At 40.5% G+C, this 26,864-nt stretch overlaps 1 protein-coding gene across 2 annotated transcripts; it reads left to right on the top strand.

Moving 5' to 3' along the window:
- Positions 1-3: 3 nt before the first annotated feature.
- Positions 4-24,933, top strand: sf3a2 (splicing factor 3a, subunit 2). 2 transcript variants are annotated; one of them, XM_072594105.1, is made up of 9 exons: positions 4-139; positions 10,024-10,182; positions 10,267-10,338; positions 11,979-12,025; positions 13,570-13,679; positions 18,356-18,405; positions 19,466-19,606; positions 21,209-21,277; positions 23,904-24,933. In XM_072594105.1, exons 2-9 carry the CDS (start codon positions 10,057-10,059, stop codon positions 24,786-24,788), a joined length of 1,500 nt encoding a protein of 499 aa, XP_072450206.1. In that variant the 5' UTR covers positions 4-139; positions 10,024-10,056; the 3' UTR covers positions 24,789-24,933. The 2 variants fall into 2 exon arrangements, with proteins under 2 accessions (XP_072450206.1, XP_072450204.1); XM_072594103.1 differs by having other exon boundaries at positions 65-186.
- The last annotated feature ends 1,931 nt before the right edge of the window (positions 24,934-26,864 follow it).

Here is a 26,864-nt window from a genome sequence, read left to right as displayed (position 1 = left end):
CCTCACTTCCGGTGCTCTGCGACCTCCTTCCGTTTTACTTGGCCGCCGCCAGTGTCTTTGTTAATAAAGTTATTGACGACAGTGGCTTCCGGTGTGCCACGACCTTCTTCCGCTTGGTGGCTGCTGGAGACGCATCCAGGTACCTGTGGTGCTGCTGGTTTGGTGGTTTCTGGGAGCCGGAGCTTGGTGGGTCAAGCGTGGCGTGACTTTGTCATGACCGAGTGTTCTTATTCCCCCTAACTCTAGGACCGCTCTTTGTTGTTAACCCCGCCATTGTGGCCAACTCTGAGCTGGTCAGGGAGCCTGAGGCCTGTGATCTTGGCTGTTTGCTGCAGCATTTTCCTTTGTGTCTGCTTGTTTGTTTAATGGTAAAGGTGGAGCGATTGGAGTAATCTTTGTTGAGAATTAGTTAATAGGTGAAATCGGTTAAAAAAACAATGACTGCAGATGCTGGAAACCAGATTCTGGATTAGTGGTGCTGGAAGAGCTCTTCCAGCACCACTAATAGGTCAAATGCCTGGTCTGGTTGGAACCAGGCTATTTTGCAACTGAGAGATTCTTTCCCCTTTGCTTGTTGGTTGGTGGAGGTGGTGTGGGAGGAAAAAGGTGGTGCAGGATAAAGGACCGACCACTTAATACTGAGTACAGGAGAAGCTTCTACAACATACTTGATGGGTTAGGTTGTGAATCTTTAGAATTTTGTCATAGAATACTGCGTGCCTGAGCATGGAATACATATTTTTTGATCAACTTGTTCAGAAATATTATAGTATACCTTTTAGAGAATCAGAGAGACTTTAACCCAGGCCTTCTGAGTCCGATAAAAGCAAATTATTGCAGTTGCTGGAATCTGAAACCAAAAGAGAAAATGCTGGAAAATCTCAGCAGGTCTGGCAGCATCTGTAAGGAGAGAAAAGAGCTGATGTTTTGAGTCTAACTGACCCATTGTCAAAGCTGTCAGAAATTGAGACAGAAAGGTCAAGGAAAGGAAGGCAAGTGTCGGAGATGGACCAGGTGAAGGTGATCGAGGGATGGAAACTGGAAGCGAAGTTTATGAATTTTTCCAGGTCAGGACAAGAGCATGAAGCCGCACCAAAATAATCATTGATGTACCAATAAAGCACTTGTGGGAGGGGACCCACACCCCATGAAAATGCCGACATAGCTGGGACCCATGTGGGTACCCATTGCTACACCTTTGATTTGGAGAAAATGGGATGAGTTGAAGGAGAAGTTGTTGAGAGAGAGAACAAGTTCAGCCAGGCGGAGGGGAGTGGTGGTGGATGGAGATTGTTCGGGCCTCTTTTCGAGAAAGAAGTGAAGAGATTTCAAGCCGTCTTCGTGTGGGATGGAGGTGTAAAGAGATTGTACATCCATGGTCAATAGAAGGTGGTTACGGCCTGCGAATTGAAAACTGTCAATGTGTTGCAAGGCATCAGAGGAATCCCGGATTAAGGTGGGGAGGGAGAACCAGAGGAATGAGGATGGAGTCAAGGTAGGAGGAAATAAGTTCAGTGGGGCAGGAGCATGCTGACACAATGGGCCTGCCGGGACAGTCCTTCTTGTGGATTTTGGGGAGTAGGTAGAAACAGGCTGTCCGGGGTTGGGAGACTGAGGTTGGAAGCTGTGGGGGGGAGGCATCCGGAGGAAATGAGGTCAGTCACGGTGTTGGAGACAATGGCTTGATGTAGCTGGTGTGGTCGTGCTCCGGGGGAGGTAGGAGGAGGAAGCTGAGAGTTGGCGCTCAGCCTCTGCAAGGTAGAGGTCAGTATGCCAGATGACAACAGCACCCCGTTTGATGACAAGGTTGTGGTTGGACCTAAGGGAGCAAAGGGCAGAAAGTTCGGATGGAGAGAGGTTGGAATGGGTAAGAGGGGTAGAGAAATTAAGGCGGCCAATGTCCCGTCGACAATTGTCAATGAAAAGATCGAGGGCAGGAAATTGTCCTGGCAGGGGTGTCCAATTAGAGGTGGAATGTTGGAGAGATGTGAAAGGATCTGTGGAGCAGGGGGAGGACTCTTGCCCAAAGAAGTGAGCACGAAGGCAAAGGCGACAGAAGAAGAGCTCAGCATCATGTCGAGCCTGGAATTCATTGAGATGGGGATGTAAGGGTACAAAGCTGAGCTTTGACAAAGGGTCAGTTAGACTCAAAACATCAGCTCTTTTCTCTCCTTACAGATGCTGCCAAATCTGCTGAGATTTTCCAGCATTTTCTTTTCTGAGTCAGATGGAGGGATGGTTACCACTATGCCACAGAACCCTTCTGAAGAGATGTATTTGCTGGAGCAGGACCATGATGGCGATTTGCCACATTAATCCCTAGGGTAACATGTTTGTTTTATCAGAGAATGGGGAGATTCAGTCTGTATTCATTTGAGTTTTGAAGAACTAGGGTTGAACCCATTGAAACTTCTAGGACATGACAGGGTGAATGTGGATAGGCTGTTTCCATTGGCTGTTAAATGTAAAATCAGGTGACATAATCTCAGGATGACAGGTAAGGTATTTAGTTTATACTAGGGTTGTGGATGATCTGTTATTAAGTATATTCAGGGTTGAGATTGATGGATTGTTGGTGTCTCATAGAATCCTGATATAGGAAATATGAAGTTAAGGCAGAAAATCAATGGCATTTCTATTACATGGTGGTGCAAGCTTAATAAGCTGGATGGTTTACTGCTGTTTCTTAAAGTTAGTGTAAAAGTTGTTGTGGTTGTGTTCGCCGAGCTGGGAATTTGTGTTGCAGACGTTTCATCTCCTATCGAGGTGACATCCTCAGTGCTTGGGAGCCTCCTGTGAAGCACTTCTGTGATGTTTCCTCCGGCATTTGTAGTGGTTGGAATCTGCCGCTTCCGGTTGTCAGTTCCAGCTGTCCGCTGCAGTGGTCAGTATATTGGGTCCAGGTCGATGTGTTTGTTGATAGAATCTGTGGATGAGTGCCATGCCTCTAGGAATTCCCTGGCTGTTCTCTGTTTGGCTTGTCCTATAATAGTAGTGTTGTCCTAGTCAAACTCATGTTGCTTGTCATCCGCTACTAAGGATAGCTGGTCGTGTCGTTTCGTGGCTAGTTGGTGTTCATGGATACAGATCGTTAGCTGTCTTCCTATGTCGTGTTTTGTGCAGTCCTTGCATGGGATTTGTAAACTACGTTGGTTTTGCTCATGCGGGTATCGGGTCCTTTCTCATGGTGAGTTGTTGTCTGAGAGTGACTGTTGGTTTGTATACTGTTATGAGTCCTAGAATCAGTTCAGAAATGTTCTTGGTGTATGGTAACGTGGCTAGTCCTTTGGGTTGTGGTATATCCTTATTCCATTGTCTTTCCCTTAGGCATCTGTTGATGAAATTGCGGGGGTATCCGTTTTTGGCGAATACATTGTAGAGATGTTCTTCTTCCTCTTTTTGCAGTTCTGGTGTGCTGTAGTGTGTTGTGGCCCTTTTGAACAGTGTCTTGATGCAACTTCTTTTGTGTGTGTTGGGATGGTTGCTTTCGTAGTTCAGGACTTGGCCTGTGTGTGTGGCTTTCCTGTATACCTTTGTGGTGCATTCTCCATTTTCCAGCAACACATTTTCAGCTCGCCCATCTCTGGACTCATAGCAGAAGCAGTAATGCAAAGATTAGAACAAACAGTCTTACCGCAAATTCAACCCAAACTCTGGGTCAGATATGTGGATGACACCTTTGTAATCATTAAAAACACAGAAATAGAGAACACACACCAGATCATCAACTCCACACTCACAGGAATCAGATTCACTGGAGAGGAAGAAAAGGACAACCAACTCCCATTCCGAGATGTGATGGTACAGAGAACGGAGAATTCACCACAAAGGTATACAGGAAAGCCACACACATAGACCAAGTCCTGAACTACGAAAGCAACCATCCCAACACGCACAAAAGAAGTTACATCAAGACACTGTTCAAAAGGGCCACAACACACTGCAGCACACCAGAACTGCAAAAAGAAGAAGAAGAACACCTCTACAATGTATTTGCCAAAAACAGATACCCCCGCAATTTCATCAACAGATGCCTAAGGGAAAGACAATGGAATAAGGATATACCACAACCCAAAGGACTAGCCACGTTACCATACACCAAGAACATTTCTGAACTGACAGCCAGACTCTAGGACTCATAACAGCATACAAACCAACAGCCACTCTCAGACAACAACTCACCAGGAGAAAGGATCCGATACCCAGCATGAGCAAAACCAACGTAGTTTACAAAATCCCATCCAAGGACTGCACAAAACACTACATAGGACAAACAGGAAGACAGCTACCGATCCGTATCCATGAACACCAACACGAAACGACACGACCAGCTATCCTTAGTAGCCACACACGCGGATGGCAATCAACATGAGTTTGACTGGGACAACACTACCGTTATAGGACAAGCCAAACAGAACAGCCAGGAAATTCCTAGAGGCATGGCACTTATCCACAGATTCTATCAACAAACGCATCGACCTGGACCCAATATAACGTCCACTGCAACGGACAGCTGGAACTGACAACCGGAAGCGGCAGATTCAAACCACTATAAATGCCGGAGGAAACATCACAGAAGCACTTCACAGGAGGCTCCCAAGCACTGAGGATGTCAACTAGACAGGGGACGAAACGTCTGCTACACAAATTCCCAGCTCTGCGAACAGAACCACAACAACGAGCACGAGCACAAATCTTCTCACGAACTCAGTGTAAAAATGGAGGAAAATGTTTGTGCTGTATGTATGTAAGAATTATGTAAGGAGAAATGTTTTTATTAATTATGTATGCTTCCAAACACTTGTCTGGAGAGAGAATCTCCTTTTCTTCGACTACAAGTTTTGCTTCAGCTTTAACGACATTTCACATGATTGATTACCGTGCTGGTTGCATCTGTTCTATTCTATAGCTCTTCTGAAATCAATGGCTTGTGTTGACACATTCAGCACATCATCTCAAATATTTATCTTTTTGTTCCTATGCCATGTGTGTTCTTTGAATGTTGATCTTTTGCCAGTTTTTAAAATACATATATTCCCTGTTAGCAAATTCATCTGTTGTTACTGTTACATTCTACCCAGGTGTTCAAACAATGGCCAATATTTGCTTCCCTGCCATTTCCTTGATTTGATGCTGCCTCTGTTTACCTGGTGTGGATGAGTTAGAAATTTCTCCAGAATGAATTTAGCTGATGTTCTGAACCTTTGCTAAATTCTGACGCTCTCTCTCTCTCCCCTCAGTTGCCCAAGAAGGTTTTACCATAAACCAGCTTGGTTTGCTGTTTGGAACAGCTGATTTTGGCCTCATTTCCGGTAGTATCACTTTGGGTCAACAGTAATGCTTGTCTCCAATTCGGAATGTTGTAAATTTAGCCTGTGGTCCAGTAGCTGAGCATGTAATCTGCACTGATATTTAAGTCTACCTTTTGAGATTCCTGCATTTTTTTTTTGGAGCATTCAACAACAGTACCTTTGACATTTGAACAGGAATAGGCCATGCAACTAGACAAGCCTGCGTCACCATTTATTTTCTTCCACACCACTTTCCTGTACTATATCCATATTGATTGATATAATTAATTTCTGTCTTGAATATGCTCAATGGTTTTTAACTTCCAGAGCCCTTGGGTAGAGAATTCCAATGATTCATTACCCTCTGAGTGACAAAATTCCTGTGCATCTCAATCTGAACTTGCTTGACCCTCCTTAAATTATGTCTTCTGGTTTTAAACATGCCAGCTAGGAGAAACAACTTATCTACCTTGTTGCATCCTGTAAGCATTGTGTAAGTTTTAATGAGTTCATCCCTCATTTTTTGAAATTTTAGCAAATGCAGATCTAATTTTTTCAATTCATCATAGAAAAATTACACTACCCCAGGGATTAAAATAGTGAATCTCCATTTGCCTCTGTTATGGAAAGTATATCCCTTTCTTAGATATGGGAATCAAACAGTACACTGTACTCCAGGAGAGGTTTGAGCAAGGCTTGATTCAACTGCAGCAAGATATTTTTATCTCTGTCTTCAACTCCCCTTATATTGGAGTGCTAACATACTATTTGTCTTCCTAATTATTTGTTGAACCTGAATGCTAACTTTGGACATCCTCAGTTCCCAACTTCTCACCACTTAAGAAATAGTTTACTTTTATGTGTTTTTTTTAACCTCAATCAAAGCAAACAACTTCACATTTACTCACATTATATTCCACCTGCATATTCTAGCCCATTCACTAAGTCTGTCTATAATTCCTCTTGAAACCTCCTTTCATCTATCCCACAATGTGTGTCGCCACCAAACTGGTGTTATCAGCAAATTTGGAAATATGACAATTGGTGCCTGGGTAAAAATTATTTATATAGTTTATAAACTGAGGTCAACCTAGCACTACCCAGCCTGCCCTCCTGAGAATGATCTGTTAATTCCTACTCTCTGTTGTCTGTCTATTAATAGCCCTGTAACCATCACTGTCCCAGCACAGTGGTATACACTTGAGAGGATATTGCCCTATGAGTCCTCAGTGCCCCTCCACTGAAGACCACTCCAGGCCCTATGAAGTGTCATGTTATTAGGTCAAACAAGGGCAAGGAAATCACTTGCTGATTACTGTCTGCCAGCTCCTTATTTAATGAATCAGGACTTCTCCATGTTGAAAAGCAATGAGGGTGACAAGGGCAATCTGTATGGGAGGTGGAAGTCTGTATGGGAGACTTCAATGTCCATCACCAAGCTGATTGGAAAACAGACCCTTTGGTCCAACCTGTTCATGCCTTCCAAGTTTCCTAAACTAAACTAGTCCCACTTGCCTGCACTTGGCCCTTATCTCTCTAAACCTTTCCTATTTGTGTACCTGTCCAAATGCCTCTTAAATGTAACTACCTGCATCTACCACTTCCCTTGGCAGTTCATTCCACATATGAACTGCCCTCTGTGTGGAAGAAGTTGCCCCTCAAGTCCCTGTTAAATCTTTCTTGTCTCATCTTAAAAATATGCCCCCTAGTTTTGAAGTCCCCCATCCTAGGAAAAAGATCCTGGTTATTCACCTTACCTATGCCCCTCATGATTTTATAAACCTCCTGAGGCCGCTACTTTAACCTCCTACGCTCCAGTGAAGCCTAGCCTATTCTGCCTCTCCTTATAACTCAAAAACATAGGAAGATGGTTGTAGATGTTGGAGGTCAGTCATGTCAGCTCCAGGACATTTCTGCAAGAGTTCCTCAGAGAAGTATCCTATGCCCAATCATCTTCAGCTGTTTCATCAATGATCTTCCCTCCATCATTAAGTCAGAAATAGGGATGTTTGCCAATAATTGCACCATGTTCAGGAGCATTTGTAACTCCTCAGATACTGAAACAGTCAATCTTCAAAAACAAAAAGATCTGGATAATTTCCAGGCTTGGGTTGACAGCTGGCAAGTAACATTCATGCCACACAAATGGCAAGCTATGACCATGACCAATGAAATACAATCCAACCTCTGCTCCTTGACATTCAATGGTGTTACCATCACTCCCTCACTTACAGCATCCTGGGAGCTTTAATTGACCAGAAACTCAACTGGACTCGCCACATAAGAATAGTGCCTACAAGGACAGGTCAGAGGCTAGGAATACTGTGGTGAGTAACTCAACACCTGATTCCCCAAAGCCTGTCACTGTTGGATCGGCACAGTGGCTCAGTGGTTAGCACTGCTGCCTCACAGCTCCAGTGACCCAGGTTCAATTCCAGCCTCGGGAATTCAATTCTCCCTGTGTCTGCATTTCCTCTGGGTGCTCCGGTTTCCTCCCACAGTCGGAGGATGTGCAGGTCAGATGAATTGGCTGTGCTAAATTGCCCATAGTGTTAGGTGCATTAATCAGAGGGATATGGCTCTGGATGGGTTACTCTTTGGAGGGTCGGTGGACTTATTGGGCTGAAGGGTCTGTTTCCACATTATAAGGAATCTATTCTACAAGGCACAGGTCAGGAGTGTGATGGATTACTCCCCACCTGCCTGGATGAATACAGCCAACAACATTCAGGAAGCATGACACTGTCTAGAACAAATCAGGCCACTTGATTGGCACTAAATCCTCAAGTATCTACTCCCTCCGTCCCCAATATTCCTCAGTAGCAGCCAGGTGCACTATCTACAAGACGCCCTGCAGAAATTCACTAAAGATCCTCAGACAGCGCCTTCCAAACCCATGCACTTATATCTAGAAGGACAAGGGCAGCAGATACATGGGAACACCAACAACCTCAAGCCACTCACCATCCTGACTTGGGTATATCTCACCATTCCTTCACAGCCTCTGGGTCAAAATCCTGTAATTCTGTCCCTAAAGGCATTGTGGGTCAACCCACAGCAGGTAGCCTGCATCGGTTCAAGAAGACAGCTCACCACCACCTTCTCAAGGGCAACTAGGAAAGGGCAGTAAATGCTGGCTGGCCAGCCAGCCACACCCACATCCCACAAAATGAATTTTTAAAAAATCCTCCAGTCCTGGAAACTTCCTGGTAAATCTTTGATCACCAAGAAGGAAGCTATGAAAATAATTGCTGTTTTATTCCAAAGCAGTATTCCTTCTCCAGAGTCATTCTAATTGGAATTATACCAGTGTTCTATTTCATCAACTTCACTCCAAATACTGTTTAGATTAATAAGATTGGTGACCATCTCAACATTTCACAAGGGGGAGAAATGGGCAATGGAAGACTAGTAGTGCTGTTGAACAGTTCATTTTCAACAGCCTTTTGGAAGCAAGTAGAGAAATAAGAAAATTTGAAGGATGTGTATTAAACAATTTCAACAGATGTGTTAGGAAACAGCAGTAATACCAGTTTAAAGAAATGGTTGGCAGCACTTGGAGTGTAGGGATAGAGATTTCATAAACTAAAGAGAAACTGTACATGGATTAGATAACTGGGGTAAGGCCCTTGAAACTGTGTAATCGGCACAAGAAATCAATTCAATTTGGTCAAGATTGACATTGTGATGGACAGAGATGATTAGCTAAAGCTGATGGAGAGCTTGTGGGAATTAAATCTCTAGAGATGCTTAACATATCAATGAACTTTTTCAGTGTGAACAAACAGTGGTAATTGGCAACGTGAAAGAAGAAAGGTGAAATATGGATTCTAATGGTGAGCTTAGAATTCATCAGACTAACTTGATCTTCAATGCAGGATTTAAAACTGGTGCCAGAGTTTTGCAGATGTGAGCAAACCTTCAAGTGGCCTAATTTTACAATGCATTTGTTGTGGATGCTAGGTTTTAACCCAGACCAGCCTCTTCATACCTTACTGCCCAAGCTTTGATGTTGGTGTTGGTTTCCAATTGTTAAGCCTTATGTGGAACTTAAAATTATGGTTTCAGGATTGTATTGAACTCTCAGCACTGATGAACCAACTTAGTAAAATATGAAAGTGAAGAAAAGATAACAAACTGCAGAAACGCTTCTTCGCTACCAGGAACTATTTGTAACTTGCCAAACTGATTTCTCTTGCAGCCCTAATAGGCAGGCAGTTGGCATCAACAAACACACTGGCTGGATTTAAAAACTGATCCCAAATGTGAAGAGTTCGCTTATATTGCACTACAACAGAGAAGTGTTATATGTAAATGTTATTTATCATACGAAATATTTGCTATGAATATTTTTTTCTGCTTGTGAAGCTGAGTTTTCACATTAATATGTACACCTTATTTAAGATGTTGTTTATAAGCTAATAACCACTAGAACATAAATTGAAACCTTTAGACTGTACTAGAACTTTATTGTAAAAATTTGTGTACAAGAAATTACACAGTTTGTCACTCCAACTGCTAGGCAGTGCTCACGTGGATCTCAGGAAATCAGAGGTATCCAGTGTGTCATTTCCTGAGATGTGCAATCATCTGAGACATTGGATCATTCGTGCAAAACTTTAAAAACATTTCTCATAAAGTTGCCATTTTGTGAAGCAAATGATAAGTTTTTGTACAGAAAGTAAAACTGACTAATATATATATGTGTATTTTTGTTTTTAAACTCTTTCAGATTTTGTAAAAAGATACTGTTCATCAAATAACTATGGATTTTCAACATCGACCAGGAGGGAAAACTGGCAGTGGAGGGGTTGCTTCTTCGTCAGAAAGCAATCGAGATCGAAGAGAACGATTGAGACAGTTAGCTTTGGAAACGATTGACATAAATAAGGTTAATTTCTGATTGAAGTCCAGTAAATTCCTTGTAATCTCGCAACATTTTGAAATTTAATTGTTACTCTTTCTAATCTTCTAGGATCCCTATTTTATGAAAAATCACTTGGGTTCTTATGAATGCAAACTTTGTCTAACACTTCACAACAATGAGGTAAGTTTAGTTTTTTGTCAACACAAGAGTGTAAAATCTGTGTTGGGAGAGGGAGGTTAGTTTGTCTTCAGATGGCAGTACAAGGCAGTATAGATGTTTATTTCTGTTGCCAGCTGTAAGGCATGTCCAAAGGCATTGTGAAAAATACTGCAGAAGGTTCTGGCAGTCTTCTCTTCCCCTTCACTCTCTCTTTGTTACACAGGTTATGGTATTCACTTTATGCACATTAAAAGAATGAAAAACTGGGTAAACCATTGGCCTCTTGCTGTCAGACCAGAGCTCAGCTAACCTGATGTTCAACAATGTTGCAAAATGATTCTTGTGCTGTTGTTAGTCTGGCATTGTTAACTTATTTGCTTAGAAATGTTACTGCAATTATCATAGTTGAACAAAGGAGGACAAAACAGCTCATTACCTCACCATCCACCACCTTAAACTTTAACCCATCCTGTAGTGGCACACCATGGCAGCAGTGTGTACCTTTTAGAAGGTGCACTGCAGCAATTCACCAAGAATGCTTTGGTAGCATCTTCAAAATTATAACACTTAGTAACTTGAAAAGCAAGCAAAGTAAGTGCATGGGAACATCATCACCTGCAGCTCTCCCTCTATGTAAATGCACATTCTCCCCGTGTCTCTAAAAATTAGGAACTTGTACAATAGCAGTGTTAAGGCTGTAGCTATAATCATATAGACTGCAGTGGTACAAGAGGCTGACTCATCATTATCACTTTTTCAAGGTCAGTTGGGGGTGGGCAAGTAATACTAGACTTGCCAGTGGCACACCCCTTCCATGAGCAAGAATAATAGATAAACACTAAAAAAAACCTTTTACAATAAATTTTAGCTTGAATAAATCTCAAGCTAGTGTTGCATTTTTGACTTAGGGTGCTGTCTTTGAGCTGATGTGATTCATTTTTCAGTCAATAGTTTGATGAAGCATTCATTAGTTGTAACATCTTTTTATAATTAGTGTAATCATATTTAAACTATCTGACTTTGTAAGTATATTTTCCCATAATATTTTGCAACACATCTTCTAGAGTCACTTAATTCATTTTTGTATGGTTGGACTGAATTTCTTTTTCATCAAGATGAAAGTAATGCTGATAGTAGAATGATTTGTCATTGAACACATGTGAATGTTCAAATGGGTTTATATCAAATCTTCTTTGCTGTATCCTAAGCTGGACACTTCTGTTTTCCACACTAGCTGTTAGCACTGGTTTGGGTGAGTCTAAATACTGCTTTATGGACAAGATCATTGTTTTATATGGAAATCACGTTGAGACAATTCAAATGCAAATGATATTCTCATTCTTAAAACTTTTAAAGCGGGAGGTATATTGACCTATCCGATGGGACTCAAATTAGATCGAGTATTCAAAAGCAAATGCAGAGCTTAACCGATTATGTCATCTGATCTTCCTCCTTGTACTTCCTCCCTGTACTATCAGCCACATTTTAAATGAAATCAGGCTTGCTGTCAAATAAAGTGTTGTAATCTTGGAGCTGTCTTCTACATTGAAGTACTTTGCCAATGTTGAGGCTTATTCAGTTAATTTACTCAAATTGTCTATCCCTTAATTGCATTTACTTTAAAATACTGTTTTAACTTAATTTGAATTTTTCTTCTATAGGGGAGCTATTTGGCGCACACACAAGGGAAAAAACATCAGACTAATCTGTAAGTGTTTATGTTAAATGTAAAAAATGTGTTTTTGCAATTATTCTGTGCTCAGGCTTTTGAGTTTTTTTAAAAAAAGGCTTGTTTCAATAGAAAAACATTAAACTGTAAAATATGCAGTTCAGAGTCATTAGTTGAGATTTTATATTTATGTTGTAGCTGTTATCCTGCATCAAAATTTTTATTGCATTTGAATGCTGCTGTAATGGTAAATAGATTTTTTTAAAAATTCTTTGATATTGGGTTTTAAATATAAAATTTCAGGTAAAAAAGACTTGTTTTCATTCCTTAAGCTCATTCCCAGAAGGTCCCTGTGAAGAAATGTAGTGAGAGGTAGATGAGAGGAAGCAGTACTGTTGTCAAGTACATCGAAGATTTCAGAATCTGTTAGGAAATTATATTTCTTGCTGTTACCTCTATCCACAGGGAAGTCTCTCCTTGTTATTCAGCAGCCAAGTAGATATGCTAAAAAATATTCTTAGACTCCTGTTAAACCTCTGATTGATTGTGCTAAAACCTTCCAAATAAAACAATGATAGGAATGGAGATTTGACATCAATGACATTCATCTTACCAAACAGTGCAACTGTCTGCATCCCAGTTGCTTTATAGGTCATTGGGAAATTGGATTAAATGGCTTAGGGTGACTTTGTTCCTCCTTCCCAGTGGAATAGTGCCTGGCTTCTGCTCGACACATCCTATTACAAAGTAGCTAATGTCAAGAGTTTTGAATTTGAGGCATCGTGGAGGAATTTGAGAAGTCTATATCCCATCGTCCTGCTAAGCCGCCATCTATCACATTGTCTTATGAAGGCCACAGTTCTCAGTTAAAATGATTATAGTTTTGAACCTAATTGTTTGTCTGTGGATTAATTAGTCGCATGCTGAGAAAAACAAATAATCCATTATATAGGAGGAGATATTTAAACCTTCCTTAACAGCATTGTTGGTGCATCTATATCAGACAGATAGCAGTGCAAGGCAATAATTCACTCCTACCTTCTTGAGGATGGGCAGCAAATACTGATTTATCAATAATGCTTAGATTCCTTGAAAGAATTTTTAAAAAAAATCTGCATGCTCAGATATCCATCAGTTCAGAGTTCAGATTTACTTTGCAATGAACTAACTCATCCAAGGGAATTATCAGCTTTTTAAAGCATGTGAAGTACCTTCAAATTGATAAATTGAACATTTAGTTGAATTATTTATGGACACCCAAACTACTACTAAAAATGTCAAAACTTGTGTGATCACTTGATTATAACTTTTTTTTGAAATAATTATTAAGAGTTGCATGCTTAATTCATAGTGAGTTTCCACTCAGGCAGATACTTAGGTGGGATGCATAAATGGCCTGGCATACTTGATATCAGGATCTGTCAATCACAATGCACTTGAGCACCAATTATGCGATTTTGCTAAATATGCAGGAATGGATCACGTACCTCCTCTTTCAAGAGATACATCATAAGTTATTGTTAGGGGTAGTCATCAAATACTGAGATTTCCTACAAATGTTTCATGCTGTGTTTTGAATACAGGGCACGACGAGCAGCAAAAGAAGCAAAGGAGTCACCAGCACAGCCTGCCCCAGAGAAGGTTAAAGTGGAAGTGAAAAAGTTTGTGAAAATTGGGCGGCCAGGTTATAAAGGTATTTTTCAAACCTTGAGTTGTGTCATAGTGGGCTAGTGTAGCAATATACTTGATACTTTCACAAAAATATGTTGGGTTTTATTGTCAGTTAATTATAAACTTTTGTATTTGGCTAAGCATTCCATGGTTTATGAATATGAAGTATTGAAAATAGTTATTTGAAATTTTTGATAAATATGCAGAGTGAACTGTTAAAGAATAATGAAACTGTGAATTACCACTCAATTTAATAACTTGAGAGTTACTCATTCAAAGGTGTCATCATGCTTTTTAAATTGTGCCTCCTGCTGGTCAGTCAAGTCTATTGAAATATACTTAAGAAATTGCCATTTTTAATACCTGCTAGATGTGCTGTATGCATTCTCCATGTTCAATCAATGGACTTAGTTTGTATGAAAGTAAGGAGTAGCAAGTGAAAGAAATCATGGATGGGAATATCTATAGGTCCTTGAAGTGCTGCCTCACTGTCTGACAAAATATAAATCAGGACATAATCTCAAGAGGGTTGGAATATAAAAGCACCATTGTGCTACTGAGACTTTATAAAGCTCTGGTTAGGCCCCATCTGGAGTACTGTATCCAGTTTTGGTCCCCACACCTCAGGAAGGACATACTGGCACTGGAACGTGTCCAGCGGAGATTCACACGGATGATCCCTGGAATGGTAGGTCTAACATATGAGGAACGGCTGAGGATCCTGGGATTGTATTCATTGGAGTTTAGAAGATTAAGGGGAGACTTAATAGAGACGTACAAGATAATACATGGCTTGGAAAGGGAGGATGCTAGGAAATTGTTTCCGTTAGGTGAGGAGACTAGGACCCGTGGAAACAGCCTTAGAATTAGAGGGGGTAAATTCAGAACAGAAATGCAGAGACATTTCTTCAGCCAGAGAGTCGTGGGCCTGTGGAATTCATTGCCACGGAGTGTAGTGGAGGCTGGGACGCTAAATGTCTTCAGGGCAGAGATTGATAGATTCTTGTGGTCTCGGGGAATTAAGGGCTACGGGGAGAATGCGGGTAAGTGGAGTTGAAGTGCCCATCAGGCATGATTGAATGGTGGAGTGGACTCGATGGGCCGAATGGCCTTACTTCCGCTCCTATGTCATATGGTCTTATAATGGTAGCATGTATGAAGGGCACCCAGTTGTGATGGGTGATTTTTAATCTGTATATTGACTGGACAAAAGTAACATAGAAGACAAATTTATAGAGTGCGTCAGGGATTGTTTCTTGGGTTAGTACTTTGAAGAGTCTACTTGGAAACAGGCTCTTTTAGATCCTGGATGTGTAAGGAAGCAGGATTAATAAGTGATCTCATAGTTAAGCATGTTCTCGGGAGTAATGAAACAACATGTATTTCAAATTCAGTTTGAGGGAAAGGGACTTGAGTCTAAAACCAGCATCTTTAACTTAATAAAGGGCAATTTGCAGTGGAACAAAGCAGGATAGAAGAATAGTCTAAGGGAGGGTCAGAAGATGAGTAGTGGCAAAAAGTATAAGCAGCAATTTTATTATGTTCAGAAAAAAAAATGTAATTCTTATCAAAACGAAGGACTTATTGAGAAGAATGAACACCTATGTTTATGGATCATATTCAATCAAAAACTAAGGCATAATAAGTGGCATAAACTGATGGCAGGCCAGAGGCTTGGGAATCTTTTAGAAACCAGCAGCGTAATCTAAAAATCTAATAACAAGGGGAAAAAATTATATCTAAGTAAATTCACAAGAAATGTGTAAATAAAAGCAGCAAGAGCTTCTATACATGTATAAAAAGAAAGTAGCAAAAATGAGTATGGGACCCTTGGAGAATGCAACTGAGGCATTGATGATGAAAAGCAGGGAAATGTCAGATAATATAAACAAACATTTTGCATCTTGATACATTAACATTTTCACTATAAACATGCCAAAGATTAACAAGGTGCTAATTAAAGGATCAGTCTTGTAAAAGGCTCTATCACCAGGGACAAAGTATTTGCCAGCCTAATGGGACTGAAGGCAGACAAGTTGTCAGGACCTGATGGCCTGCATTCAAGGATCTTAAAGGAAGTTGCTACAGCAGGAGTGGAAGCATTGGTCAAAATATTCAAGTACTCACTGGATTCTGGGAGGGTTCTACCAGATTGGAAATCTGCCAATGTGGTGCCCCTGTTCAAGCAGGAAGGGAAATGGGAACTAGTTGGACTAACATGTATCATTGGGGAATTGCTAGAGTCCATTATTAGGGAAGAAATAGCATGAAATTTAGAAAAGCTTAATGCAGTCAAACAGTCCTGTGGTTTTGTGAAAGGAAAATTGTGTTTGACAAATTTGCTGAAGTTCCTTCATAATGTAACAATGCCCTTGATAAAGAGGAACAAGCATATGTAATGTATTTCGATTTGTAGAAGGCATTTCATAAAGTGCCACATAAAAGATGATTGCACAAGATTGGACGCAGAGTCTTGTGGATAATTTATTAGCATGTATTGAAGGTTTTGTTAACACGTAGAAGAAAGAGTTGGGATTAACAGATCTTTCTATGTTGGAAAGACATAACTAGAAGAGTGCCACAAGGATAAATCTTAGGGCCTCAATTATTTACTATCTATACTAATGACTTGGAGGAAGGGCAGAGTGAATTATATCCAAATTTGATAATGATGCAAAATTTTGTGTGAGGGCATGTTGCAATGAGCGCATAAGGAATCTACAAGACAATACAGGTAGGTTGAGTAAATAGGTAAAAACTTGGCAAATGAATTTAATGTAGACATAATCAACAGACAGGGAGAAAGTGAGGACTGCAGATTCTGGAGATCAAAGTCGAGAGTGGGGTGCTGGAAAACCGCAGCAGGAATGACGAAGGGGTTATGCCTGAAACTCCTGCTCCTTGGATGCTACCTGACTTGCTGTACTTTTCCAGCATCGCCTTCTCAACTCAGAATCAAATTGTTTAAATGGAGACAGACTCCAAAAGAGTGCAGCACAGAGGGATTTGGGTGTTCTTGTGCATGAAACATGAAAAGTTAGCATGCAGGTAAATAAGATGGCAAACAGAATTTAGCCTTTATTACGAGAGAATTGGAGTTTAAAAATATGGAAGTTTTGTTATGACTGCATAGTGTTTGTGAGGCTTTAGAGTACTGGGTACAGTTTTGGTCCCCATTATTAAGAAACAATGTATTGACATGGACGGTAGTTCAAATAAATTCACTGGACCAACTCCTGGGATGAAGGGGCTTATTTAACAAGAATAAATAAACAGATTAGGTTTTATTCATTGGAGTTTATAGAAATTAGGTGTAAAGGACTTATACACTTAATGGTAAGGTCCTAGGAAGTGTTGCTGAACAAAAAGACCTTGGAGTGCAGGTTCATAGCTCCTTGAAAGTGAAGTCACAGGTAGATAGGATAGTGAAGAAGGTATTTGGTATGCTTTCCTTTATTGGTCAGAGTATTGAGTACAGGAGTTGGGAGGTCATGCTGCGGCTGTACAGGACATTGGTTAGGCCACTGTTGGAATACTGCATGCAATTCTGGTCTCCTTCCTATCGGAAAGATGTTGTGAAACTTGAAAGGGTTCAGAAAAGACTTACAAGAATGTTCTCAGGGTTGGAGGATCTGAGCTACAGGGAGCGGCTGAACAGGATGGGGCTGTTGTGCCTGGAGCGTCGGAGGCTGAGGGGTGACCTTATAGAAGTTTACAAAATTATTAGGGGCATGGATAGGATCAATAGACAAAGTCTTTTCCCTGGGGTGGGGGAGTCCAGAACTAGAGGGCATAGGTTTAAGGTGAGAGGGGAAAAATATAAAAGGGACCTAAGGGGCAACCTTTTCACACAGAGGGTGGTACGTGTATGGAATGAGCTGGCAGAGGAAGTGGTGGAGGCTGGTACAATTGTAACATTTAAAAGGCATTTGGATGGGTATATGAATAGGAAGGGTTTGGAGGGATATGGGCCGGGTGTTGGCAGGAGGGACTAAATTGGGTTGGGATATCTGGTCGGCATGGACGGGTTGGACTGAAGGGTCAGTTTCCTTGCTGTACATCTCTATGACACTATCTTATTGAAACATATAAGATTCTGAGGGTTTAAACAAAGTAGATGTTGAGATGAAGTCTTCACTAGTGGGGGATTCTCAAACTAGGATAAATAGTTACTGAATAAGGAAACATTCATCTATAACTGAGATGTGAGGAAATTTCTTCTTCCAAGGTAGAGAATGTGTGGAATTTTCTACCCCAGAGAGATTACGGGGGCTAGGTGACTGAAAGTATTTGGAAAGGAGGTGGATAGATTATTGAAGTATCGAGGAGTTGAGAACTAGGATGAGCTAGCGTGGACGACGAGTTGAAGCTTGCGGCAGATCAGCCATGATCTTGTAGAACAATGGGACAGACTTGAAGGGCTGAATTATTTATTCCTGCTCCTAGTTCTTATGTTCAATCTGAAAATTCTGATAAAACTGATTAATTTCTGATATTTGGGGAGAACTCATCGTATGTATTTTGTGTTGCATCTAAATTGGACACAATAGTTAAGATTCATCCAGAAGTTTACAATATAAATTACCTCACTGTTTATCGCAGCAAGTGGAGAAGAAAATTGCTGTGCTCTGTTTTAGAGGACTTTATTTTAAACAAACTGACTAAAATGTATCAAGGTTTTAACCATTCTTTTTGTAGTGACCAAACAGAGGGATGCAGAAGTGGGACAACAAAGTCTTCTTTTTCAGGTAACTTATACTTGTGCTCTCTGTATCGATTATAACAGCTGGATTTGAACCTATGACCATGACATTAGTCGGGGACATTGGATTACTAGTTCATTGACATTACCACTATGTTACCACCTCCTTGGCAAACATTTACATTTTGTAGTTTTAACACTAGACATTGTCTTGGGTACAGCATTTAAGCTACATCTTTGGTTTTCCTGTGAACCAACATGTAACTTTCATCTTCCCAACTTCTAGAATACCTGAACTGCTGGTAGTAAGTTCCTTGTTTCTCATTGGGAGAATAATGTACACTTTTTTAGATTATGTTTTCTGCTATATAGCACTGAACAAATGTATTCAATATAACCCAGGCAGTTGAAACATGCTCAAATCCTCAGTGTCAAAAGCAGTTTCTGCTGTAATGTATCGTGAAACATGGCAAGCAACAGCTATCTGGTCGGACAAAGACTTCTGACTTGCCATATAATTTATCATGCCTTTTGCTTATGCCCAAAACGTCGATTCTCCTGCTCCTTGGATGCTGCCTGACCTGCTATACTTTTCCAGCAACACATTTTTCAGTTTTGCTTTCATCACCCAAGAAGACTTTCCAAACTTCTTTGACACTGTCTCAGCCAAAAAAAAAATATTCCCTTTGCTACTTTCAGTTCCATGGGATACTTAATAGTGAATTTTACAGGAAGGTAGGTACATTGATCAAACCAAAGCACTTTGAATGGTCTGATCCAAGTACTCATTAAAATGTTGTGGTAAAAGTTGAACCACACATATCTGCAATGTGTTTTGTCTATACTTCATAGAGGCAGCCAACAGGAACAGTTTGAACCTGTAACTGTTATGACCTGCAAGGAAGAATCTAATATATCATCAACAATATATCAAAATGTGTTTTCCCCATACTGTTGCTGGGGTACTGATGTTAATCCTAAGCACATACCAGGTTAAGTAGCCAACTTTGTTTTCCACATCAACATATATAGTAGCTTATGCTAGCTGAACGTATTTTTAGTACAATTGTTTATTTGTTAAAAATAATCATTTTTTATCTCCTTAGATTGATTATCCTGAAATTGCGGAAGGTGTAATCCCACGCCATCGGTTTATGTCTGCATATGAGCAACGAATTGAACCACCAGACAGACGTTGGCAGTACCTATTGTTTGCAGCAGAGCCATATGAAACCATTTCTTTTAAGGTACTGTATGCTTATGGATTGTTGGACAACCTGGAGAGACAGATAAGTTTGTTTTCTATGAGAGGCATATTATGGACTAGGCCAGACCACTCAAAACATTCTTAAACAGGCAGCCCAGACCGTAATTTTGCTATTTGTTTCGGCAAGTATACATGAAAATTACCCGGAGTAAGTTAGTTAGGTTGACTACCAGATTTTAAAACAGACTAAAATTGATTCACAGAATTACAGAATGAATCATAAAGAACAGACTATAGAATACCCACAGAACTCAATCCAAACTAGACTTGATTATGCTGTTCTAAAAATACACAACCGTCTCGATAAACAAACATAGAATAAAAATGAAACAAAGGCTTACAGGTCGAGGTTAGAAGTACAGCTGGAGAGAGAGTTTAGCAGCCTGTTCCACACAGCCCACTGCTGAACTGACTCAAACAAGACTTCAGCTTTTAGGACTGACCACTCCCCTTTCATTATACAGGTCACTTCAAAAACATAAAACCTTTGGCCTAAAGTCTCATCTGCTTACGTATAAACAAAAACGCCTCTCAGTAAACATTTTCATCTCTGTACCAAGCCAGTCGATTCTGAGCCCGGACTGTTTTAAGACCCCTCTGAGAAAGACCAAGGACACAGTATCCTTGAGAAAAGGAACAGTTTTTAGAAAAAAAGGACCAGCTTTGTGACAGGCAAAATAACTTAATGTTGTTTCCACACACTTGCTATTCCTGATCATTCAAACTGGGCTTCTTGCAATGAAAATCTGAATTATTTGATGACCTTGTTGATTTAAATTACATACTAGAAATTTGAGATTTAGAAGCTATATTATTATCTAATTTGAGTTAGATGGTTTTGAATTTAAAAAGCATGCTGTTTTATGTCGAGAACATATAGTAAAGTTGGTGTAAAATAAAATACTGGTACTAGTTTGGTTACATATAGGTAAAGTTGCCATAATTCCAGAGGACCATAGGTCTCTGATTAGAGAGAAACAATTGGTGGTGGTTTAACCTGAGGTCAGCATCCCTGTGCAGTGAGTGGTGAAGTTGAGAAAGTGTGACCTTCCAAATCAGCCAGTTTTGGAAATGAACCCGTTCTGTTGGTGTCACTTTGTATTGCAAACCAGCTGTCCACCTCACCAAACTAACCAACTCCCAGCTTGCATATAACAATTAGACAGTTAAATTGTGCATTGTAACAGGAATCGCTTGGATCTGCTTGTATTTATTATGATACTCTGAGACAGAAGTATTGGCAATCATAGATGGTTAGCAAGAGAAAAGAAAACAAATGGGAAATTTTTTTGTGTTATTGATGGAAACCTTTTACAAAATGGATAAAGGGAAGCTGAGGAAAAAATAAAACAATATTTCTTGTGGACTTCTGAATAAATGAATTTTTAAATAGTGCTTGGTCAGATTTCTTGCATTTCATTTTATTGTTAAAAACATGTCTTAAGTGAATGTTAAGCACATCTTGGACTCTGCATATTTTGTTCAGATTATTAAGGGAAATAGATGGAATACTGAATTATCTATTGTAGATTGAATGTATTCAACAAACTAGATAGCTGTTCACATCTTTAATTGCATTTAGGTACCAAGTAGAGAAATTGATAAAGTTGAAGGGAAGTTTTGGACCCACTGGAATAGAGAAACAAAACAGGTAATCAAAAGTTTCTTTTTTTTTGTCTGTTTTCTGTTTGATTGATATACAGCAATGTGTTCATTCTTATATCTTGCTCCTGTTCAGCAATGCTGTTGTGTTTTTTTAAGATCTCCGGATAACAGAATCCTTTAAAATCCCTGCAAGAGATCACACAACAACGTAGTAGAACTCACAAACCTACCAATACACTTAAACAGTGACTAATGAACCTAAAAGATCCATTAGAAACCACCAGCAAACCTAATGCCATCTACAAGATACCATGCAAGAACTGTTTAAAAAAAACACTACATCAGACAAACTAGCAGGAAACTTACCACCAGGACTCATGAACACCAACTGGCCACTAAAAGACACGATCTACTCTCACTAGTTTCCATACGTACAGACAAAGAAGGACATCGCTTTGACTGGGACAACACGCACTTTCTAGGACAGACGAAACAAAGACACGTACGAGAATTCTTAGAGAATTGAATTTAACCAGACTCTATCAATAAACACGTTGATTTAGATTCTATCTACCTTCCCTTGAAAAAAGTACCGGAAATGACATCACCTATCTTAAGAAACCAAGACCTATAAATAGAGAGGCGGGACATACCACCAGCGCTTCAACAAATACTCTCACTGGTGTTACCCAGTATGGTTATGAAATGTCTGAAAACAAACCTTCAAGCTCAGTGAGCTAACTTACATACTTATCAGCCTGAGCTACAAATCTTCTCAAAAATCGGTAACACTCACTATCCACACAAAATAAGTTTAGGTGGAGAACGTGTTTAGTACATCTAATTCAAGACTGCCATCACAATTTTATATTCACCACTCATTCAGTGCCTAGTATTGCAGTGAGACCATAGGTTGCTGCGTACAACAAAAAAAAACATTTTCAACATCTCTTAGATCACTGCCCTGTTCCCAGTCCTTGAACACTCATTGCTTCACTCACTATCCTCCTCCATTCTAAGTGAAGCAACAAGCAAGGGAGAGTATGTAGCAGTGAGTGAAGCAGAGAGCAGAGTGTTGAATAAGACATAGTACCATTAGGTGCCCAACACTGGTATCAGTGGCACCAACTTCCTGTTCAAATGGGATGAGGGAACCAATGATGATGCCAGTGCACTGATTTGCTGTTAAGTGCATTGACAGGAAATGGTGTCATTGAGTTATAGAGTGTCATAGAGCTGTACAGCATGGAATTAATTAATTTGATTGAATTTTTAACAAAATTGAAACAAAATTAATTTGATTCAATTCGTCTGTGATGACCAGATATTCTAAATTAAACTAATCCTATTTGCCAGCATTTCACCCATATCCCTCGAAACCCTTCCTATTCATGTACCTATCCAGATGCTTTTTAAATGTCATAATTGTATCCGGCAACACCACTGTCTCCGGCAGTTCATTCTGTACACACACCACCCTTTGCATGAAAACGTTGCCTCTTGGTTCCCTTTTAAATCTTTCCCCTCTCACCTTATACTTAGGTTCTCTTGTTTTGGATTCCCCAAATCATGGGAAAAAGATCTTGGCTTTTAACCCTATCTATTGTTACTTGTATTAACACATTAGAACATAATTGAATAGATTCCTCTATACCAAAAAACAGCCATATTCTGAATCCTGGCACCTATTATATGTTTCTGAGCTGCCACCTGTTATATAGGGAGGTAGCCTAAAATGAGACCAGAAAATTGCTGGCAACTGATTTTATGTTTTAAAAACGAAGGATTGTTAACAGAGAGATAGCCAGACAAAAGTCCTTATGAGCATAAAAGAATCAAAAGACATTCCAAGATGTCAATTTGGCCAAGACTTAAGTGGCAAATTGCTGAGAAGTAATGGCCACCAATGAGGGTGAGGAAAAATATCAGAAATAGAAACGAGTATAGGAAGCAGATTCATCAATAACTTTAAAAACAAATTTACCTAGCTATTTAAAGGGAAAAAAGTATGCCAGGCTGTGGGGGAAAAGCATGAAATGTTGGATCTAATTGGTAACCTGTCAAAATGTTAGTCATACACGATGGCGAAAATGGTCATCTGCTGTGCTCAATGGTTTTATGATTCCTGCCAAATCAATAGCTAAACATTGTAAATTTAAAGTAAAACATAGTGTACATTGAGAATAGATTTTAAAAAATCTTCACTAAGGCTATGCGTGGTGGCTCGAGGCAAAACAGTGTGAGAAATGAAATGAGCTTGATTCTATCACATCCTGATCAACCCTGTGTTGCATGTCTATTTGGGGATGGAATGTGCAAGGATTCTATTGTAATCTTAAAAGTGATATATATTGCCATCTTGAGGTATGTTAAAGTTTTAACAGCATGCTTGACACATTCATCATTTCTATGGAAAATGTGGTTAAAGATAACACATTTACATATCAATAGCCAAATGTCCACAGATTTATTTGATCACTGGCAAAATCTGGCTTCAGGATGTTTGTACAAAGGTAATGTGACATGATTAGTTTGACCTTAAATAAAAACAGTGTGTGTTGGAGAAACTCAGTAGGCCTGGCAGCATCTATGGAGTGAGAAACAAAATTAATGCTTTGAGTCCAATCTGATTTTTCTTCAGAACTGTTTGACCTCCTGCTGTTTCTTCCTAGTTTTTTCTTCAGTTCCATTTCAAGATGGAAAAACCATTGCAACCACCAACCTTGCCAATTGGACCACCTGGGATAAAGAACAGACCACCACCACCACCACTCATGAATGGTATACCACCAAGAGCCCCCATGCCACCAGATGCTCTGCCACCTCCAAGACCAGCAGGCATGCCCATGCCACCAATGCCACCATCTGGCCCAGTGCCGCCTGGTCCACCACAGCTTCCTCCGGCTCCACAGGGACCACCACCAACTCCACAGGGACCACCACCAACGCCACAGGGTCCTCCTCCGACTCCGCAGGGTCCTCCTCCAACTCCGCAAGGTCCTCCTCCGACCCCACAGGGCCTCCCACCAACTCCACAAGGTCCTCCGCCAACTCCTCAAGGTCTCCCCCCTCCGCCGACTCCTCAAGGTCTCCCCCCTCCGCCGACTCCTCAAGGTCTCCCCCCTCCGCCGACTCCTCAAGGTCTCCCCCCTCCACCGACTCCTCAAGGTCTCCCCCCTCCGCCGACTCCTCAAGGTCTCCCCCCTCCGCCGACTCCTCAAGGTCTCCCCCCTCCGCCGACTCCTCAAGGTCTCCCCCCTCCGCCAACACCTCAAGGTCTCCCCCCTCCGCCGACTCCTCAAGGTCTCCCCCCTCCGCCGACTCCTCAAGGTCTCCCCCCTCCGCCGACTCCTCAAGGTCTCCCCCCTCCACCGACTCCCCAAGGTCTCCCCCCTCCGCCGACTCCTCAAGGTCTCCCTCCACCAGCCCCACAGGGTCCTCCCCCTAATTCAGTTCCATCTATGATTAGGCCTCCACTGCCCAGTGATTCTGTGCCAGTATCTGCAGCACCAACACCCCTCCCACCACCACGTGTTCCTCCTCCTCCTACTAACTGACCTTTTTTCAAAGAATTTTGTGTTTTCAACATAATGCAATTTTTACAGAAAGTAATTTTGTTTTTAATTTTGTGTAGCCATATTTCTTTCCAGTGTATAGTACTTTGCTGTACTTCATCTTTCATTAAAGACATTTTTCAACATTTTTAAGTGTGGGTCTGGTTTTTATTACATTCAAGTTTCATTTGACTCGTACAACTCTTGCAATTATTTAAAATATTCACTGACTTTCTTTGATTTTTACTGCTGAACCAGAACTTTAATGTATTAATTTATGAAAAAAAACCCAAGGGAAAAAAAAGAAAAAAGCCATTCACTTGATACCTGCAAATATTGTCACTGCTGAAGAAAGGAAACACAGCTGAATGTCAAGAGATGGGTATTCTTTGAACTCGAGATTCAAGAACTTTAAACTCCACTTAACTTTACCTTCCTGCCTGCATTAGATACCTTCCCTCCTTTTCAGGCTCATTACTAGTGTTGCGAAGTTGGGTAGAGTAGATTGGCGGCAGAATGTTAGAATTTGGTGTTTGTAAAATGGAGAAAGCATTGCATGGTGCCTTTAAACGATGGCACTTTTTCAGTGCTTAGAGATTTGAATTGGATGTTTGAGTAGCAGTTTGAAAGTTTACAAACACAGAGAGAGCCTGAACTGAAACATTTGTATTGAAAGGCTGTACAGTTAGCAGACCAAGCTGCAGTTTTTACCAAGACAATGGGCTTTTGAATTTAGCCAATCAACTTAGATACCAAAACCTATTAAATTTAAATCTGATGGTTTTATTAACATAGGATCAATCTGATTTTACCAAATATTGTTATGTCATCAAGGGTATGAAAGAAGGGGGCTGTTGGAAAAGACCCCAGACCTAGCTGCCATCTGCCAGCATTAACAGCCCTCAGTTCTCGAGAGAATCGCTGTCTTATCTATGTCTTAGAGAAAGCGCCATCTAAACAACAAAGGGTACCAACGATGGAGAAGGTATTCCTAACAGGAGAATTGACGGAGAAGGCACAGAACATTCCAGAAGAGAGACAACCTGGCTGTAATTTTGAGCGACAAAATTTTTTTTTATATATATGAGTGGGACTTGTCTTTATTAGAACTGCATACCATTCGAATCTTGCTTTATTTGGGAATAGTTAGTCGTCAGAAGGGATTTATTCTGTTTGTTAATATTTTAGTTAATTTGTTCACTGTTAGAGTTAGATAAGTGTTACTTGTTGATTTTAAAGTGAGTGTCAAGGGTTTATTTTATTAAACTACTAGAAGTTTCTGAAAGGTAGGTTATACCACTTTTCACATCCTTTTTACAGATTATAGGGCAAGGTGCTTCTCAGGTGTTTTGGATTTGGTTCTCGAGGTGGGTGGGTGGGGGGGCAACCTCCGCTTTAGAACACTAATGTGTGCATGTTTGTGTCATTTTTCTTTTTCTACATGCAAATACTAGCGGCAGAGTGGAGAAACAAATTATTTGTTCAAAACGTTTTTGAGAGTTTCTACAATTTAAAAATACAAAGCTGTCCACAGTTAATGTTATTGCATTCATACAGGAGAATGACATAATGTAGGACACGCTGAAAGCCCGTTCCTTGGAAGAATTAAAGGTCAATTCGAGGTGAGGTTTCAGTCAAACGCTAGTAGAACAGAAATTGCAAACTAGCTAGAGCTAGAAACTAAAGATAATGAAACATAAAATTGGGTCAGCTAAGAGAATAGCATATGGTCATGAGCATCAAGTTCCTAAAAGTGTGATCACCAATCCGTCCTCGTCCATCCACTTTGATCCACGTTGTGTTAGGAGAACACAACAGTACCACTACTTTGTCAAGAGGCTAAGGAAATTTGGCATGTCCATAGATGCACCACAGAAAATATTTTATCCAGATGCATCACAACTTGGTATGGCAACTGCTCTACCCAGCACCCTAACAAACTACAAAGAGTTGTGAACACAGTCTAGTCCATCATGCGAGCCAACTTTCCACCCGTTGAGTTCATCTGTGCTTCTCACTGTCTCAGAAAGGCAGTTAACATAATCAAAGATTCCTCCCACCCTAGTTCAGTCTCTTCCA

The sequence above is a fragment of the Chiloscyllium punctatum genome, chromosome 24 (assembly GCF_047496795.1).
Source record: "Chiloscyllium punctatum isolate Juve2018m chromosome 24, sChiPun1.3, whole genome shotgun sequence".
Taxonomy (NCBI): Eukaryota; Metazoa; Chordata; class Chondrichthyes; order Orectolobiformes; family Hemiscylliidae; genus Chiloscyllium; species Chiloscyllium punctatum.
This window is presented reverse-complemented; position numbering and strand designations above follow the sequence as displayed.